The sequence below is a fragment of the Pleurodeles waltl genome, chromosome 4_1 (assembly GCF_031143425.1).
Source record: "Pleurodeles waltl isolate 20211129_DDA chromosome 4_1, aPleWal1.hap1.20221129, whole genome shotgun sequence".
In the NCBI taxonomy this organism is placed as follows: Eukaryota; Metazoa; Chordata; class Amphibia; order Caudata; family Salamandridae; genus Pleurodeles; species Pleurodeles waltl.
Window position 1 is genome coordinate 201,025,575 of NC_090442.1, and position 21,070 is coordinate 201,046,644.

At 41.0% G+C, this 21,070-nt stretch overlaps 1 protein-coding gene across 2 annotated transcripts in view; it reads right to left on the reverse strand.

Moving 5' to 3' along the window:
• The window catches only part of CCDC77 (coiled-coil domain containing 77), a 203,437-nt gene that overhangs the window by 111,067 nt on the left and 71,300 nt on the right, over nucleotides 1-21,070 (reverse strand). For both annotated transcript variants that reach the window (XM_069228128.1, XM_069228129.1), the window contains 3 exons: nucleotides 15,843-15,915; nucleotides 2,866-2,963; nucleotides 2,153-2,301 (listed from right to left, as the gene is read on the reverse strand). In XM_069228128.1, coding sequence (XP_069084229.1) covers nucleotides 2,153-2,301; nucleotides 2,866-2,963; nucleotides 15,843-15,915 — 320 coding nt within the window. The remainder of the gene's footprint in view (nucleotides 1-2,152; nucleotides 2,302-2,865; nucleotides 2,964-15,842; nucleotides 15,916-21,070) is intronic.

The following is a 21,070-nucleotide window of genomic DNA, read 5'->3' on the forward strand; positions in this document are numbered from 1 at the left end:
ATTATCATCTTTACAAAGACGATATCCAAATCTCCTTACTTCCCATTTTCACTCCCCACTTCCTAACACAGATCTCAAACCAACATTGTCAAATCATTTGGGTTTCAATGACTGAATATATGAAAAATACTTCCTCAACTCCTTCTATACAGCAAAGCATTAATATAGTTACCTGTAACTAGCAAACTCAACCAATGTTAAGTCTTCGAGTAACCCCCTCCCGCACCCCTTCACCCAAAAGCCCCTCCCCCCAATACTGGGAGAATGTTAGCAATCATCCACAAGATGGGCCTACTCTTACGATTAATTGGTCAGTGTAAATATTTTTATATAAAAATAAATGTATTTCTATGACAACAATGAGCATCTACCACCCAGTAAACCAGTCGCCATATGTATCTGTGCCCTTCTTATCTGCTCAATATTTATGTATTGTGTAGTTGCTGCTATGTAAAATATTTCTTGTTGTAAAGTTTTGATTCTGCAAAAAAAAAAAAAAAATAGTAAAAGTAGAGATCGGCCCTTTGCTACCATAATCACTTTCAAAACTCAAAAGGGTGGGGATGGGATTGTTTTGCTTGTAATGTAGGCTAACAAATACAGTAAAAGGTACTATGTGGAATCGTATGCAAATTGTACATATTGATATGTTTTTAAAATATGTCGACAATATTTTAAATTGAAAGTATCTATTGATCTGAAATAAACCAAGTGAACTGAACGTCTTTCGAAGGTTTTTCACTTCAGCTGTAGAGGAACAGAACAACACTTTTTCTTTTAGAGTAGAGCCTCTTTAAGGAACAGTACGTTGAGCTAGCATTGTTAGGTTGTGAGCCAACACTGTTAGATTTTTATCCCAAGCAACTTAAGCTTGGGCAGGTTATTAGTGTAGGAGACACACACTAAATCCTTATTCTTCTTCAGTTTTAATTATATTAGTTAGTTGTGAATGATTTCTTTTCAATAGGCCACAGCACATTCTAAGGGCAGTTGTCAATGTTCTGTACTGCCTCCAAGAAGGTAATAGGTTGAATGATAAAAGCATAAACTAGAAGGCAAGGCTCTGCTGAGAAACCTCTTCAAGTTTATATCCGGTTCTGTGTAGAGTTTACAACTCACATGAAACCTCTCGGTGCATGATCAGAACATGGCTTAGGTCTGATAAACAAAGTTCAGGCATAAGGGCGACTAGAAGTTTGTTCTGCAGTTATCTCATCTGCTGTTATCAAGTACTCATGTTTTGGGAATGGGTCGCTGGGAACTAAGATATTTACAATAGGCTGTTTCAGTCTCAAGAATAGGAAATTTGTGCTCAGGACAGTCTGTAATTTCCTGCACGAAGGCCGATGAGCTGGTTGGTCTGAAAGTGCGTACAGGGTCAAGCAATGGGGCAAAGAAGAAATAAGCAAATTGATTCTGAAGTTGAACGACAACATTTATATGACCAAATGAACCACGTGTTTACTATGGTTAACCCAGGCCACTATTAAGCCTTTAGAGTAAATGTTTAGTGTTCGGGATGTACGTTTGCCGTCGGCAGATACTATAGTGGGTTGTAGTTCATTATTTCCCGTACCTTACCTTTGGATGCCATTATTTCAGATTTGTTAATTTCTAAATACCACAATTGCAAGCCAATATGGTTCTGTTCTACTATTTGGTAGTTATATCTCTTTATATATTTCAATACATATTTATGTTTTTATAAAGAAAAAGTTTATCACTTAACCCCTAATTACCCTTAATCTGAAACACACATACAACTTACAAAAACCCTGAACCCACCAAGCCCCTAAACCCTCAAAAACATATCCCACCTAATCCAAACTTATCTATAATAATGCTGTAACTCACCAACTTAAGCAATTCCTTATACTATGCGTTGTATTGACTGTTGTCTATTACAGGTTTCTTAGTATATTTGTGTAATTTAGTTTTGAATCTTAACCTGTAAATTTTCCCCACTTTCCCTTAATACTTTAGCTAGCTTTCTGTGTCAACTGCCCAGATTTTCAATGATCGACAGACAAATCGACTTTTAGGAATCCTTCACCACATGCTTTGTATGCTTCCAATTTCAAATAACACAGTGTAAGTTATCTCCAAATGACCAGAATAATCTACAGCCAATTCCCCTGCTGCATGTACTTACTTTTCTGTCAAAGAAATGATCTTATCCTGGTCCCTCTTGTGCTGCACCTGTGCCTCCTCGATGCGGATACGCCGGTCCTCCAATAGGCCCTCTACCTGCTCTTTAGACAAGCGAGTTTGCTCTTCTAGCTGAGCCTGTAGCGCTTCCACCTGGAACGGGAAAACCATAGTTCACAGTGTTGAATAAACAGTACTTTGTTCAAATCAAGATAAACATATGCAACTATCTAAATTTAGAGACTGTTAATGTTATCTAGAAGTAGAGGGTACACAATCTGACGCGGGCACTTCTTAGTAATAAGTTTATTAAACAATAGGATTAAGGTATGGGACACGTCAGGAGTCTTCCAATGTCAGAAGCAGGGTTGCACATTTCAAACAGTTTAATTGTTGTGAAATGAGTTTACTGGGTATGTTATTAGAGGCTGCTAGAGGAAAGGGGGATCCAGGTATTATCATCATCTGTGGGTGACTGTATTTTTAAATACATGTGTTTAGTTTGCTCTTTTCTTTGTCTATTTCAATAGATTTGCCCTTCAGTTACGATGATTTCAAATGTTTGGAAGCTCTTTTGTTTATTGTTACTAGTGGATTTGCAGCAGAGGACCCTTTTCCGTATAATGTCAGGTTGAGCTCATCCACACAAAAAAATAGTTAACTCGGGCAACAACAGATCTTCAGAGAAAGATATTTCAGCTCAGTGATATCTTTTACCTGCAGTAACAGCGTTTGATTGTCTTTCTGGAATCGGTTAGGGCTCGATGGCTTCTCCCCTTTCACAGATGGTTTGGTTGTGGTCCTTTTTGTTCCTGCTACAAAACGATTGGTTCTATGAAATACATGCAACACCAAAACCGCAAGCGCTCCAATTTAGTTAAAAAAAAGTTATAAGAACAGCTGTTCTGTAGAGAAACTATCCTGTATGGAGTTATACATTACTGAATACCACATAGGTGTGATGTACACCCTCTGACACTGACTAAAGTGGCACTACTGGAAGACAAGACCCCAGATGGAGCGGGATGAATTAAGGCTTACATTTGTTAATGTTACTTTGATGGTGACTTAGGTCCTGTTTTAGATTTCGGCAGACGGGTTACTCCATCACAACAGTGACGGATACCCAGTCTGCCAAATATAAATCCTATTATCTCCTGTGGAATTTATATTTCGGCGGGAGGGATAGCCATCATCGTTGTGACAGAGTAACCTGTCTGCCAAAATGTAAATCAGGTCCTTAGTACACTTATTCCTCGATTATCTTCCATTACCACTCAGGCCACCATGCCTCAGCTTGTTTCTCAGGGTGCCTCAATAGATGCCAAAACAAATCTACTCTTGAAACTGCATAGGATTACACATGTGGGATACACTTCTTATGGCTGTGCATTCAAGTTTCAACCAAGCAAATATGCAGAACTTTCTAAATTAATTATCCCTCCAATGAATGGAAGTACTGTAGAGTAGCACAAGTCACTTGCTTATAGAAAATCTGTATAAGTATGGAATTGCAAATCAACATTATCTATAACCTACATTAAATAGGTTTGATCTGAATAAGTGGTCCAGTAAAATAATGCACTATTACAGAATTCTGTGATGCTGCAGGACATGTAACATTGGGGTATTGTGTCCATCCAAAACTGAATGAAGTCCAAACCTGTAATGGGGTCTAAATATGAGGGACACACATTCAGGATAACATAACAGTTTAGATGAGAGCCTGTTCCAGTATAGAAAAGATTTTTGGATTCTGCTTTAATTAGTGGTTTGGAGTGCCTTTGCAGATGAACGTCCAAGGCAGAAACCAAGGTAAGGCGGAAGCCCTTATTCCTCTTTGGGAAACAAAAAGATTGACATCAACCACAGACTATCACCAGAGGACATGATCTGTTCTGCCCTCATGCACTAGCACTGCCTTTCTGAGGTGCATGCAGGGGGGCTATAGCTGTGTATCTCTGACTGTGACACTGCTGAACAAAGGGGATTTATTTGTATGCTTGGTTGGAAAGAAAGCCTACCAAAGCACATCCTTTTTTTATCCCCCTCTTCAATCTGATTTAAAAGCAATAGATTCCGAGCAGTGCAAGAATAAAGCATGGAAGTCATTGGCAGACTTGCACAACAGGACATTAATTTGAGGGATCCACGTGACCAGTCAAGTGCAGCTCAGGTTATCTTGCCTCTGTTAACAAGACATTAGAAGGCCAACAGATGAGAAGCAGGCCAAAGACATGTTTCCATGTCTGTGGAAACAGAAATAAAGACCCTAAACCACAGCTGGGGCACCATACAGAAATCTGCCCAAGATAGACATAAGTGAGGACAGTAAGTAAATAAGTACCCAACAAGATAAACAGTTGCTTTTGGACGCTCCCTTTTATGGAAAGAGGCTATCAGTGCTGTTTCAAAGACATGTGGCTGAAAATGCAAATGAGGCTAAGTGAGAAATTCTTATCGTCTTAAGCTCAAGGCATCTTGTTTGGGGTCATAGACAACACATTTCATGTTTATTTTGTCTAATGGACATATCAGCCTTGATTGTTATAGCCCAAGCCTTTTGGCTGCCAGTTTGCAGTATCATATTATGGATTTGATTTCAGTATTCTATGCAACTAAGGCAAGATTTGGATCCATAGGTATAATGTGTTGAAACGTGTATTTGTGGTTCAATAATACAAATCCTTTACAACAAGTTTGAGTGCCCTGAGATCAACGCTTTGAGCCAGCTTGCATTACTGACAGTGGTTCTAGTATGAAAACGTGTAAACATGTTTGAAAGATTTAACACTCTTTAGCAGATTTAGCAGCTGTGTATACTGCTCCCAGAATGCTCCCTGCTTATATGCATAATGCAGACAGGGACCTAAAAACAAGATCGACAATGGTTTACTTTCAGAAGGAAAATAAAAACAAACAAAAACTGCAACTTGGACCTAAATATTCTGCTAAACTATTGTGCAAATGTAGACAATTTTTGAGGCATCATTTAGTAAAAGTATTAGAATACATGTCAATAGTTAAAATGAAAGATTGATAATGCTGAATCAGTGTAAAGCATTATGGTGAACATTAAACTAGGGGTCCAATTCTTAAGGAAAGTTACAGAAGTTCACACAACAGAAGCTCCTTATCAGGGGCTTAACATCGCAGCACCCGCCCCTCCCTCCCAGCCCTCACCTATAAGGCCCCTGTACTTTTTAGGTCGCACATAAAATCCAACCCCTCCTTCTCATTTGCTTGTTTCAGTGTCCTTTAAAAATCCTTGCTTGCTACTGGTCAGTCCTGAGTCTCTGTCCCTCCTTTTCTCTTTTGTTCCACCCATGGAGCAGGAACTAAGTACAGTATATATACACCTGTGGTCCTTTATCACTTGCTTTGAGGGATTACTTTATCATTTATTTGTGGCTCCTGTTACACTGTGGGTGATTCAGGCCGTAGCTGCTTGAATTTTATTACAGCATCTACCTCCTACGCCTCTAGCTGTTGTGGTCCGATCAGAGCTACTGGGAAGGGGGGTACTCATTTCCTGCGCTCAGCATGCCAGCTTCCCAAATCATTAACCTCACCTCTTCCTGTTCTCAGTGGAGGATCTCGCTTGCTAGTTATGAGTAAGTGAAGGCACCGGTCTATTTTTTTTTTACTTTCCACAGTTCACTAGTGCTTTGATCTGCCGGGCTGTTAATCACTATTTGTCGCTGCTTGCTTCCTCTGATCCCTCCTGCCTCTACCCCCTCCCTACGCATCACTGCTTGCCCACTGAAGTTGCTTGCTTTTCGTTCCACCTTCCTCACTCTGTGGGGAGCGAGTTGGATTAGGTGTTATGGCATCAACAAGGAAGAACAACACTGCATTGTCTCCTTTGTTGGAACAGATATAGACAGTTTCGGGAATTCTGCAATTTAAGCTCAAAAGAACATTATCAGAGCCCGGCTTTGCTCATTGAATGCAAGTCACTGGAATTTCCCTGAAGATGATGGGTTTGGTGACTTTAAAAGGATTACACAGATGGCTGGCATTCTGTTTACCTTAGAGATGGTACACGAACCAGGAAAAAAAGGTGCTTGGCGTAGAAAAGAGGTGTACAGGAGGGATCTTGGGCTGGTAGCATACTCTTGAAACCACGAAGACACAGGCTGCTGTCTTGTGTCCTTAACAGACATGCTAAAAACTTGAGATTTTGGCTGCTGCCGTCTTCCCTTAGAAAAATCACCCGTGACATCTACAGGGAGTGCAGAATTATTAGGCAAGTTGTATTTTTGAGGATTAATTTTATTATTGAACAACAACCATGTTCTCAATGAACCCAAAAAACTCATTAATATCAAAGCTGAATATATTTGGAAGTAGTTTTTAGTTTGTTTTTAGTTTTAGCTATGTTAGGGGGATATCTGTGTGTGCAGGTGACTATTACTGTGCATAATTATTAGGCAACTTAACAAAAAAATATATATACCCATTTCAATTATTTATTATTACCAGTGAAACCAATATAACATCTCAACATTCACAAATATACATTTCTGACATTCAAAAACAAAACAAAAACAAATCAGTGACCAATATAGCCACCTTTCTTTGCAAGGACACTCAAAAGCCTGCCATCCATGGATTCTGTCAGTGTTTTGATCTGTTCACCATCAACATTGCGTGCAGCAGCAACCACAGCCTCCCAGACACTGTTCAGAGAGGTGTACTGTTTTCCCTCCTTGTAAATCTCACATTTGATGATGGACCACAGGTTCTCAATGGGGTTCAGATCAGGTGAACAAGGAGGCCATGTCATTAGATTTCCTTCTTCTATACCCTTTCTTGCCAGCCACGCTGTGGAGTACTTGGACGCGTGTGATGGAGCATTGTCCTGCATGAAAATCATGTTTTTCTTGAAGGATGCAGACTTCTTCCTGTACCACTGCTTGAAGAAGGTGTCTTCCAGGAACTGGCAGTAGGACTGGGAGTTGAGCTTGACTCCATCCTCAACCCGAAAAGGCCCCACAAGCTCATCTTTGATGATACCAGCCCAAACCAGTACTCCACCTCCACCTTGCTGGCGTCTGAGTCGGACTGGAGCTCTCTGCCCTTTACCAATCCAGCCACGGGCCCATCCATCTGGCCCATCAAGACTCACTCTCATATCATCAGTCCATAAAACCTTAGAAAAATCAGTCTTGAGATATTTCTTGGCCCAGTCTTGACGTTTCAGCTTGTGTGTCTTGTTCAGTGGTGGTCGTCTTTCAGCCTTTCTTACCTTGGCCATGTCTCTGAGTATTGCACACCTTGTGCTTTTGGGCACTCCAGTGATGTTGCAGCTCTGAAATATGGCCAAACTGGTGGCAAGTGGCATCGTGGCAGCTGCACGCTTGACTTTTCTCAGTTCATGGGCAGTTATTTTGCGCCTTGGTTTTTCCACACGCTTCTTGCGACCCTGTTGACTATTTTGAATGAAACGCTTGATTGTTCGATGATCACGCTTCAGAAGCTTTGCAATTTTAAGAGTGCTGCATCCCTCTGCAAGATATCTCACTATTTTTGACTTTTCTGAGCCTGTCAAGTCCTTCTTTTGACCCATTTTGCCAAAGGAAAGGAAGTTGCCTAATAATTATGCACACCTGATATAGGGTGTTGATGTCATTAGACCACACCCCTTCTCATTACAGAGATGCACATCACCTAATATGCTTAATTGGTAGTAGGCTTTCGAGCCTATACAGCTTGGAGTAAGACAACATGCATAAAGAGGATGATGTGGTCAAAATACTCATTTGCCTAATAATTCTGCACTCCCTGTATATAATTTAGAACAAAAATGGATTTTGGTGTGTTTTTACGCTTATATAATAAACTCATTAAATATTGTTGTGCTCTTACAAGTCAGTGATATCTCCACTAAGATTTTTAGGTTTGCTGGGCCTCACCCCCTCAGGTGCGGTCTGTTCCGTTCACAGCATTTTACAATCCCTGCTTTCTAAGAAGCCTTTCCCCTCCCTAAACCGCACTGTACTAGAGGTCAGAGATCAAGTGTTCAGGGCCACAGGGTTGGTCTTTGGCATGGGTGAGCTGGGCCCAAGGCACCAACGTTCAAAGGGCCGCACAGAGCTACCTGCATTAAGGGCGTGTTTTGCACTTCCTTGTCCCCCTTCCTTCCATTACCCATCTCTCTCACACCACATTACCACCCCCCTCGCACTCCTCACCCACAACTTGGCACTAGGGTAAAGCAGCAAAGCTGTGGGTAATTAAGTTGAGTTGGAAGAGGAACGGAGATGTTTGTGTTCATAGGCCAGTCACTGTCTGATATAACCAGACAGATGTGTGTCAACACAAAAGGGTCCCACTATCTGTCTTATTTTACAGATCGGCAGTAGGACCCCAAACCGGCTCTGCCCAGGGCACTTCCCGTGCAAAGTGCCGGCACGTGCTCAAGCCCTCGCCAAGGAATACATCAGCTGCTGCCCGCAGAGGCACCAAAATTGTATTTATATATAACTTACTACCTGGTACGAGGCGTTGTAAATGGAGTGGGTGAAATATTCAAGCGATTTTCGAAACAGTTGAAATTTCTTGGTTTTGTTTCTACCTGCAAAGTGGAATTGGGTTGTTACTCTGCTCTGGGGTTGGAAAAAACATATGATCCAACTCAGTTGCTTTTAGGAGCAACGCAAATTGCTGGGCACTGTGCTTACCTTAATGATAATTGAATTAAGGTACAACAATTGCTTGGACTCCTGACAGTGATCTTGGATGCAACAGCAAAGCTTGTGTGCATTGCCTAGCTGCAGGCCAGGGTTCTTCTGGCGCTTTTAATAGACAGGTGACCGTGTTCAGAAACCTTTTTGCTCGACTCAGTCTATAGTAATTGTATAGCCCTTCAGTTTTGGCAGCACAGCACCCAGGATAATGTGCTGCATGGCTAAACACTTATAAGGTCCCAAATGTGAAACCTATTTGGTTTGTCTATGCTTGTTTCAATTTAGCAGTGTTCATGGAAACCCAAAATTTGTGATTTCATGAACACCGCTTGCGCAGGTCAGTCCTCTCTGCCTCATCTCCAGGCTCTCGATGACAGTTGGGGGGGTGCTGAGGCATGAGCTATAGAGTGCTGTTAAAACACAACACTGTACCTAGATGTTTGAATTGTGCATGTCTGAGGGGCACAGTTCAACTACGATCTCCTCTCACAGAAAAAAACCATCTTATTTTGCAGCCAGGCAGAACAGTATACCTGCTACAATGTGGCTGTCATGACGCACATCAGTTCATCCGTGCCAATGGAAAAACAAACAGCGCAGCAGGAGCAGGATCCCCAGAACTATTCCAGCTTCTTATAGGTCTGTGCTTCCAGTCTTATCAAGAAGCCAGGAAAGAGACAGATGTGGGTATTCTCCTTTTTAGGCCTGCCTTTCCTGCTTCATCTAACTCTTTGTTGGGAATCATGGCTTGCTGGTTCCAATTCCCAGCACCGGATTCATGCTCTGCTTCGGCAAAGAAACCTCTGAGTTGCCAGCTCAGTAAGCAAGCTAACTACAAAAAAATCTGATTTCTCAATGTATGTGTTTGTGAGTGATTGAGAGTCAAATGGGATTGAATGAAAATGTGTGAGTGTGTTTTAGAGTGTCAATGAGTGAAGGTGAGTGAGTGCATGAATACTTGAAAGTGAGTATCAGGGAGTGAGTAAAGGAGTGTGTGTGTTAGAACGAGTGACTGATTGGAGATTGTGAGAGGGAGTGAAAGTGAGTCAGGGGAGTAGCTACCAATCGTGCAGCTGGTGCAGTTGCACCAGGGCCCCATCAATGAGCATAAGTGTGTTAGTAAATGAAAGGGAATTAGTGAGTAAGAGTATTTTTGTGTGTGAGTATCAGTGAGAGGGAGCAAATATAAGTGAGAATGAGTGCGTGAGAGGGAAGGGAGTAAATGTGAGGGGGAGGGAGCATGAGGGAGCCAATTTTTGAAAAAGAAAAAAAATGGGTTAACTCCTGGCTGGTATTATGGCCCACAACTTTCAAAGATCACCTGCCGTCACTGAGTTCACTTACGGTTACAGATCCTTGTACCAGTGAAAACTGGCAACTTTCAAGAATGCACGAGCTTACAGAAGTAGGCCTGGAAAAATGGAATGGCCCGAATTTAGCTTGCAAGTAAGCAGGACCCTGCTGTAGCAAGGCAAGACGAGTAATGCATAGGTTCTTAATGAGAATCCTCCTAGCAATGATAAGCCAAAGAATGCCTCTCAAAACAGCAGAGAGATAGGCCCTTCTTGGTGCTGCCAAGTTTTGAAGCAATTGTCATTTAGCTAACATATTTAGGTAGTCCCAGAAACAGGGCTTTAAAGTAGCACATGAAGCCACAGTGGACAAACCATATTTTGGTGGAGCCCTTAGAATCTTCGGGATTGACGGCAAGCTGAGCGTCTGCAAAAGACATGAACGTGAAGCCAAATCGTCTAATTAGAGAGGAAAGGTTGTGCAAGCGTGGAGGTGATGTCTTTTTTGAATAATGTTGAACTGAGTGAAGCTGACTGTACTGAACGGATCCTCTGTGCCTTAAAGGCGGATTGAAAATGGGGCGTTCTTAAAGACTAGCAACTCTCTTCCAGTCAGGATCTAATCCAAGCCTGGTATTACCTCCAATGCACACCCCATGTAATCTAATAAAAAGGATTGAGCTGTACGCTGCAGAGGCCTAATAAAATCCAGGCTGCCCCCCAACTTTCATAAAGTATCCACTGTATAGAATGTGTAGACTGTGCTTTGCAACATTCTAAAATCTGCTTGTGCTTAGTCAATTAGTTTTTCTCAATAATAACATAACACAATAACATGTATTTCAAGAATTTAGATAGGGCCTGGATAGTTACTCAGGACTAGAGGTTTCACAATTGGTTTCTTCAAAAGAGGAGTGACTCATTATACTCTTTTCACCAAACATGTTGTAATTTCTTACAGCCACATTCTATTTTCTCCTGGTTCTCAGAGCTGATGATTTACTTCACACTGTTAGAGTGGAGCTAACTCATATTGTGAGTACATGGTATGCATATCAGTGGGTTCACTAAATGATGGAAATGGAGTATGAATCTGGTCAAGTTTATGCAATGCCATTATATTCCAGCCTTGTCAAAAATGGGGGCTTGTAGATTGAGTTTTAAATACTGGCTTTCCAGGAGTCAAAGATTACTCTATAATCTGACCACACACCACGCATGGGCTCCTTTGAGTACATGTTCTTATAGGAAAAGGAGTGCGCCATCTCTGAAAAGAAAAGTAGACAAACTGGCTAAGATCCAGGGAGCCACATTTATCAAAAAGACTTAATAAACACCCCGCCTTCCCTAAGAAAAGGGTAGCTGGGGTTTTGTTGCAGGTAGTCAATGGACCAAGGCCTGTGTACCATCTCATTCTTAAACCGCTTGCTACAAAAGGAAGTCACTGACATGGTGGACTTAGGAGCGCATCTTGCTCACCTCGCCACATAGGAATTTATCTAAGCTTTTATGCCCTAAACAGTGGTTATATTCATACCCCTGCCAGGTCCCATTGAAGAGATCCCATAGAAGAGTGGAGGAAGGCATCCATTACTAGCACAATTCTTCTTCTTAGACTGGATACCTGCATATCTTCACCCAACGCCTTCAAGCAAGCCACAAGAGCAATGATAGCAGGTTTATGCCTAATGGGCATACAATTCTGTTGCTATTTGGCTTCCTAATGGGTGGCCAAGGCCTCATCTCCTCAGGTTGCACAGGACTATCACTATCATATCCTATCCTCCTGTCCAATTCCAGCTCATTTGTTATGTGAATAGGGTGAAGTGGTCATTGACCATATACTAGAGGACCTCCTTTGAATGCTGGAGAATAAGCTGGGGTGACATTACATCCGCCCTTGCAGAAAGTAAGATAGAGGACTTCCTATGACGGAAGAAAACAGAGTTTCAAAGCTTCGGTAGAAGATACCAAAATAAGCAGCTCCCAATCTTGGTACTTCAGGGTTTTAAAACCTGGATGCAAGAGAGATGCAAAGATCAGGGCATCACCACAATTCACATCATCCTGAGATCGCTGAGCACTCAAAATACAATTTCTTCTTTTTCAGTGACAATTTCTGTCCACAAATTCTGGGAATCCCAAATGTTTTTACAAGCCAGTTAAATTAATTTTATTGTGTGTTGGTGGGTATTTCCATAACGTATACCACCATAGTTTAAGGAAGACCCCGTTACAAAATAAAGTATCAATGGCTATGCACCGTCAAGAGGCCCATCTATTACCAGTCAGCGGTTTGGTATTGCCCGAGGCTCCCTATCACTAGTGGCTCATTATTATTAGTGGGTCAATATTAGCCAATCACTAACCATTATTGGCTAATCAGTATAATTAAAGGTATATTCTTAATGGCTAAGGGCATCAATGGTTCTTTTTAATGTGGAATTATGTATCATCAAGGGCTCCACACCATTAATAATATATAGGTGACATTGTGTTCAGTTCTTTGCTATCGGCTTAGTTATTTTTTACTACAAAATAAGCCAACAGTATTCTATGGGTACAGAACTACCTATTTAATTGAAGGCACTGCAGTACTTCTTTCAGCAGGGGGCGATGGCAGGTTTCGAGTTTATAAAAACCACTGCAACATTAAAAAACTGTAAAACTTATTTAAAAAACAATTCAATAGCATTAGCACCATGCATCAAATTGGGAATCAACCGTTGGGAGTAAAATTAAATAACATTACATAAAAATGTGGATGTGTGTATAAAGTGCATTTGATCTTAAAGAGCGAAGAAACAAACTATTGCGGATTTAAGCTTTAAAGATATTTTTTTTAAAGACAGGTTTAAGGACAGTAACACAGTGGATCTATTACAAGGTTGTTCTCTAAGGTTCTGATAAGACTGAGAGGGTACCAACATGTAGGCAGAGTGCATGTCGAATCAAAGTGCATGCTAGGTCTGCAACAGTTGTCTGTCAAAGATACCGTGAAATTAATTGTGGATAAAATCTTAAAGTGCAATCGAAGCAGTCTGCTGTGCTGTTCTTAACAGCAATGAGATTCACTGAGTGTGTAAGTACCAGTAGGGTTGCTGCAGGCTCGCTTTAAAGTTCAACTTATCAACAACGCTATGAACCCCTAAAAGTGCTACTTCTTGTAATCCCTCTATTACAGTAAGTATTTGTCAGCATTACAAAGTCCCAAGTAGGAGTAGTTTAAAGGTAGGGATGAGCTAAATAAAATACTGTTTCCTAGTAAATAAGTAAAGTGTAAAGATTTATTCAGGGGAGATCCGCCGGCCCGTGCAGTCTGTTCAGTGCTGCCATTTTCCCTTCCACCTTTATAAGAAACTTTACTGGTCGGCATTTCAGCAGCGGGTCTCCTGGAGCAAAAAAGGCAAGCACAGCCTGCCTACAAGTGCAGATTCCTCTTTGGGTAAAAAAATATTTTTAGCAATAATCTGCGTTCAGCTGTTAGCTCCTTGCAGGATGATATTAGATGTGGTAGATCTTTGCCACTATCACATAAGCGGTCGCAATATATCTTTTTAGCAGAGTTGTCGTACTCAGTGTGAAATTAAGGTAGCGGTGCCACAGATCTACTATTGTTCAAGACAAGCAAAGCATGGGCTCTTCATGCCAAGGATGCCTTATCCTCGATCACTGAGACGAATTTGATAGACTTGTTAACCAGTTTTTTAAAGCTTAAATGGCTGGTGGAGGTTTCCCAAACTTGATTTAAACTTGTCGCAGTTAGCGACATGTTGAGATATTCTTTGGTGAGAGGAGGTGATGGCAAAGCAGTCCTTTCTTACTGCCATTACCTATTGTATCTGACACAGAATGCATGGTCATCTTTATTGCAAAACATGTAGGATTCAAGAAATGAGAGGAGTAAAGCAGCAAGTTTTATGTTTTCCAGAACATTGCACAATCCTCCAGATTTGTTGTGACCATGTGCATTAGATGCTTGTTTCTCCAAGTGTATGCTCTATTTATGCCTCCCTAAAGCATGTGCATATTTCTTCACTGCTATTGAATTTTAGGCAGTCTGGTGGCTGCAGGCTGCCGAATGGCCAGTTCTGAAGTTACACTTTGGGACTATGAACATGTAAAGCACGGGATGCGAGGAATATTATTTGAGGAAGTGTAGACAAAACGCAGCCGAAACAAAGTGCTGACCTAATGTAACCAAAAAACAATAGGGCTAAGGCTGCAGGAGCCAAAAGTGATGTATTATCTACCACCCAAAGTAGGTAGGGCTGACAATCCTGGTCTATAAAGCCGGACATGGGGGTTATGTTCAAACTGCTCCAAGATTTGAAGCAAAGGACGAGAGGGCATGGCAGGAAATGTGTCTGTAGTAGAAGAAGCAGTGGCAAAAATCCACACCAGAGACAAAGGCATAGAGAATGGTTTACGTAGGTTGAAGGGTAAACTATCACCCGAAGCCCTGAAGCTCTAATCACGACTCAGAACTCCAGGATCGGAGGCTATTAGTAAGATCTTTGGAAGGTCCCTCTGAATACTTAAAAATCTATCAGTCCCCATAAAAAGTCCTGTCGACACCCCCAGAGAAACGGACACCACCATTGCAGAACCTGTGAACTTATAAGCGTGGATGCAAAGGAAAACAAAGGTTACTCAGGAGAAATAACAAAATCGTTATCTTCCCAGATCTGAACCACTCAACACAGAAATTAAGGCAGAAATTATTATCTCTAAAGAGTTGAGCTGGCTGGAAAATGTGCAGATGTTCACACACCCGAGGAAGCCAGTGGATTCCTGGATCTGATGAAATCAAAGGCTAATGGTGACCAGAGTACCCCTATCTTTTAAGCCATGCTATTGTGCCCATCTTTCCTGTGATGGTGGGAGCTGAGTTTTCTTTGAGCGAGGATGTCTGCCATTCCATTAAGAGGAACTTTTTAATATTATCCAACGTTGCTGTCGCTTATAAAAATATTTTTAAAAAGCAATCTATGAAACCAAACTACTGCTGCCCTGGAGTATTGCCAGGTCACTACAGCTTCACACAAGAAATGAAATGCATTTGGGGGGAAAATGTTCACATTAACATTTTTACCAAAAAAATAAGCTGAATGCCTAAAACACCAAAAACACTATCAAAACACAGAACACAACTTTTAATGGTAGATATGGACATACCCAATGTAATCAAACCACACAAGACTCAAGCAAGACCTACCCCCATTTCTGATAAGGAAAAATAAAGGTGACAAAACAAAAACAGAAAATAAATTGCAGACTCTCAGTATAATGCGTTTCCTGTCCTTACATGAGACGTTGGACTACAGGAACGGGGAAAGAGTCATTTCAAAGCAGGAAGGGCTGAAAGAGGGGGAAGAGGGTATAGAAAGGTAATCCAAAATCAATGGCTATTCTGATTAGCCAGAGTACTGCTGACACAGAAATACAGAGAGAAAAAGAGAGGGGGGCATCCAATACTGATCTATCCACCCAAGTTGAAACATTATAAACAAAAATCCAACACTTACAAAAATATTAGCATACAAACTTTTGGGGATGCTTTTTTGCTGTAGCTGGGAAATTTTTATTTGTAAATTGCCGTCTGCTTTTAAAATAAAAAATTGATCAACACAGGTCTTCCGTCATATTACTAGTCATTCACTGATAGCACAGAATGATACTTTTACTGTTAAGCGCAGGTATATCATACCTGTTTTGGAGGTTCGTTGGTCTTTCCTTTCATATGGATCACCTGCCTGTATAATTCGCTGAGGTATGGTAACCTGTAGAAGGCAAACACAAAGTATTGTAGCATCCCAATGTTTCAAAGCCTGTCAAGCCAATGACGTTTGTTGAAGGTTCCATCACCAACATGTCAATTCTTACTGTCTGCTCCCAGAGCTGCAGCTAGGGCGTGGGTGAAAGTGGTGTGAAATTGTCTGATCCAACATCAGGCACAGTGTGAAGAAGAGATGCAATGACCGTCTATGAGCACCACATGTAACATTCATGGATACCATAGCTTCCAGGTACCTTTGAAAATTCAAACATACATTTCACTAATGGCCTGATTTAGAGTTCAGTTGTTTTTCGATGAAAATACTCCCTATTCTGGAGCAATCTTCAAAATATGAAGCAGAATCTAACATCTGAATTTTCCCAACTGAACATCTGTCTTGAAAGAGGAAACTGATCCAGAGGATTCCTCACCGTACTCTCCTCTCTAGTCATAATTTTCTCCAGAAAGTGGATTTTCAGGTACCACCAAAATCAAAATTAGTCATTCATTATCAACTGCATTTTCTAGTGAATGATCTCTACTTGATATTGTTTTTACACGTTCAGACAAATACCTTATTTCTCTCTACTTCCAACAAACTTTCTTGTAATGTCAGGTCTAATGAAAAAAACAACTGAAGCTTGCTGAAACAACACACAAATTGTATTAAAAAAAATGGATTCTGAATGAGAGGCAGCAGCAGTGTGGATCACAAAATTGTTTTGTATGGATTAATGCCTCAGTGGTCAATCCTAGAATTACAATGGTTAAAATAGATTGATTCAGTTGAGTTTTCTATCTTCCATGTCACTTTGCTGTTGGCCCGACCAGAACATTATCGGGTACTAGATAGCCAGCAGATGCAGTTCGGGTCTTGCAAATGCTGCTTCCGCTGGTGAGCTCTTATGCAACTAGCCTCACATTATGAAGAATAATCTAGAAAAGGAACTTCTCTCAAAAGTACAAATGGAGAGGCGACACCAATGGCACCCACTGGATTTAGCTCCACTTTCCAAATGCTAATATTCTGAACTTCTGACTGATAGCTGCTGGGCTGATATTGTAGGCCTTTGCTGGTCTTGAATCAGTGTTACACAAAAGCATTTCACCTTAGAAGAGAAGGCAGACGGTGCGGTGGGCAGAGTTGTCCACATATTTTGAACACCTTCTTTAGGGTGAGAGAGCCATCCCAAAAAATGAGCAGTTCACTAGAGAAGTAATAAGGTATGAAAAACAATTGGATGTGCAGCTTACCCCCTTCATCCAGTTCCACAAACAGCATATTAAGGTTCAGCAGTACAAATGAGGCCAAAACCTGGCATGGCAGCTGTCTATGGTCCGGCTGCCCACTTTAAATTTGAGAAATTTAGATCACTATTCGTAAGGGATCAAATTACAGGGTATCATTTTACAAGAAGCCCACATTTAGTTAAGGGGATACTTAGGTGCGGGAATTTATGATTCACTCCTGTATCTCCATACCTAAACCTGCTTATTCCAAGTTAGTGTACAATAAATTGGAAATAACATGTGGACCCGGTTTTACCAAATACAAATAAACACATGCAGGTCCCTGTTCCAGTCCAAGTAAAATGCTGGTGCAAGATTCCTGTAACCAACTGCTCACAGCAGGTGATAGCTAAGATTAGTAGATCCAGTAATGGGTCAAGGGGCTATGGGAGAGGTACGAGGGGCATCCAGGGCCTATGGAGAGCATTCCATGGTTTCCTGGAAGTTGCATTGATCAGGTAAGGGCTGTGCAGATGCTAACAGAACCCTACCCGTAGTTTTATTGGGTTCTGACCTACATCTAGTTGGTCCCAGATGAGTGGTAAAACAAGCTGCAGCTTGAATTAGAGGGTACATACTTTAGTAAAGATGAGCCCACATATTCCACATGCCTTCATTAGGGGAAGGCAGTGCCTCTGAAAATGAACACTGGCAAACCCAATAAGGCTAGCTTACATTATAGGTCCCAAATAAAAAATGTTTTTAAAAAAAACTTGCTACAGTGAAAAAACAAAACAAATGAGTGCATTCTGTAAACAAATGCCTCTATAAAAAAAATAAGAAAAATAAGTAATGTGTGATGATACAGTATACATCTAAGATGTGCAAAAGTCTCTCATGCATTAAAATACAAGGAGTCGAAAGGCAGTGGAAAGATTCACCCAACAACGAAAAGCATGGTGTGAAGGAGATACACTGCTCTGGGTGAAGCCAGGATTGTTGATAATAGGTCATCAAGTATTGTTAACCCAGATCTAAAAATGATAAGTTCAAGAAGGTTATAAAAAACATGAAAATTAAGTGGTGTGTATAAAGTCTGCAAGAACACCACTCACTTTCACATAAGAGATCTCTTGTGATGCACTGACAGGACTGTCTGGGACAAACATAACAAAAGCCTTGGCTCCTTAGTTGTTCAAGCAGTAGAGAATGCACCTCTAACAGACTTATTGATAAGGAGGGACATATTTTACAAAACTGAAAAGAATTGCTAGGCATCGAAGACTGTCTATGGGGGTAAGACGGTGTCACATTTTGACACAAACAATGAAAGAGCCTAACAGCCTCAGGAATTAATAGTATAGCAAAAAGGAAGTCACTTAAATGGTGTTGATACAGCATCAAATCAAGATTTAGGAACTGTTTAGGTGGATGATCAAGAATTAGGAACTGTTCAGTTGGAAGATTTGTTACCTTTGCGCACAAGGCTACAACACGTCTGGAAGAAATTAAAATCTGATACCATGCACTTGACTCATGATGGCCCTTCATTAAAAGAAAACAGAAGAAAGGAATATTTCACCCAATCTTCCAGACCAGCTGTTCTTAACCTGGTGTCCGTAAAATGTACTCAGGGGTGTCTGCAACTCTTTAGAAAATTATATAATTTTAGCAGATTAATGAAGTATACATATATAAAAAGGCAAATTTCAAAACTGAACATTCTAAACACTCTGTAAACGTGAAGGTCTTTGAAACTGGGGGCTCGATTGAAATACTGATATGCACCTACGAAGAAAGAACATGCATTAGGACCAAAAATAATAAGTCGTATGCTAGAGTCTAGCATATGGCTATGACTTTTTGTTGCATTGGTGGGGGGTCGCCGGGTTACAGCAGTGATTCCGTGGTGGCCCACAGAACTCAAAAGGGTAAGAATCACTGGGTCGAGCCATTGGCAAGGTTTAGTTAAGGTGCCACGTGTTAGCTAGCTTCCAGGGTCTTTGGTACAATGGCCATAGGAGGAGTCCACATAAAGTTCACAGACCTAAGAGATTAGATTCTCTCAACATTCCCAGCACGTGCAAAATTCAGTCCTAGAGAACGTAACCCTAAAACATACACCAAAAAGAACATTTAAGTAGTACCCGGCAGATACATCACGGAAGGAAAGCCTAACTTACTTAGGACCACTTCCACCAGATCCTGCAGCTTTGCCTCAGCAGGGGCATAGTTTCTGAGGAGTGTTGGAGGATGTCTGGGGTATTACACCCCCCTAAAAATGTAAGTACTTTCAGTCGGGAATGGTGAAGTGTCTGTCCGATTTCACCTGGGATTTTTACAGGCACCCACTGACAAAAACATGCACACGTGTCTCTATTTTGAGGCCTTAAAAAATGTTGATTAGTTTGAAAAATGTTGTGTTTTAAGTGCCCCAAACAATCCGTCCATCTCTCTTTCCATTGTCCCTTAAGCCTCTTTCATGTTGTGCTTCCCATATAATGTGTTTAAACAAGACATCCTAGCGTGATTGTTGAAAAATGTGAAGCTCACAACCTGCAAATCTTATTGACCAAGTTACGCCCCTGTGCCTCAGTCTGCTAACTGGTTTATGTTGGTTGCCGTTTCAACAACGTGCAAAAAGGAGACCATGCAGATTTCAATTTCCTACAATGTTTGCCAAGATGGATTTTGGCTTCTCTGCAGCTTTTCATTTTCTTTCTAACCTAGGACAAAATGGTCTCAGAACAGAAGGTTTACCATCATAGATTGACGAGATGGCAAAGGGACCTGGGCAGTAACCACAGCATTTGCAGACACCATAATATTACAGTTTTCTTTATCTGCTGGGATGAGATTTGTTCAGCCAAGACTACATGAGATGGCAAAGATTCATTCAAGTCTCTTATAATAGGGTAGCAGTAAGCTGAAAGGGCTCCCAAGCAGAGGCAGAAAATTATAAGATGGAGTTCTTCACCTACTAGCAGATCAGTCCATGCCTATAAGGAGCTGGGGCTCATATGTTATTATCAAGCTATCATCCAAGCGCTCTTCTGTTGGTTGGAATGCTGGTGCTTAATAATTCTGGGTAGGTCTGCCTGTCTTACATCTTATCACCATTATATAGGGAGTATATAGGTTATGGCTAAACTTACTTTAAGCGAAAGCCTTGTCAGCACCTGTTACTTCCCGCTGGCAAAAATTACAGACAGACAAGTTTTCAACAGGAGAAAAAAAAAACGAAGATTTTTTTATGGGGGGAAAAAACCTGTCAAATGTAGGCTACCTTTATTTCAAATCTCATGTTTAGCAGGGTTTTGTGTGACAATATTGCATGCTACCCGCAAGACAGGCCTGGCTGCATATCAACATGGCTGTCTTTAATATTAGAGAATGTGTAGGGCTTACAAAACAGGTCTGTTGAATGGTAAAGCTGACGCGTGTACTCGATCACCAGGCCAAGCTTTCTAGAAATCCCAGGTATTCTGACAGTGTTCAGACTGACAGGGTAGAGAAGGGGATCCATTTTGTTGGTGTGCAAGTTGTATTCACTGCTGAAGGGGAAGATGACCCAGAAGATATCAGTTTTGTTTTGTTGTTAGGAAGAAGGAAGACGCAGCTTTAATGGGCTTCTGCAGATGGGTACTGTTTGCACATTTTTGCAGCAAAACCGAGAACTCTCCTCGGTCTATAAGACACCGTTAGCAGTGCATATAAGCTTGGTAAAGCAAATCGATCTAGCCTTAATATGCTAACATGTGTAAATATTATCTTGTACTAATGTGCATAGACTATTTGTGCTCATCTTTATGCAACCTCAAATCAAAAATTTATTGTTTTGGTTATTTAAAATCGTAATAATATTACTTTGAAAAATTGCAGATAATTAATATAGCGAGTAAAATACATAGAGGGTATCATATCACTCA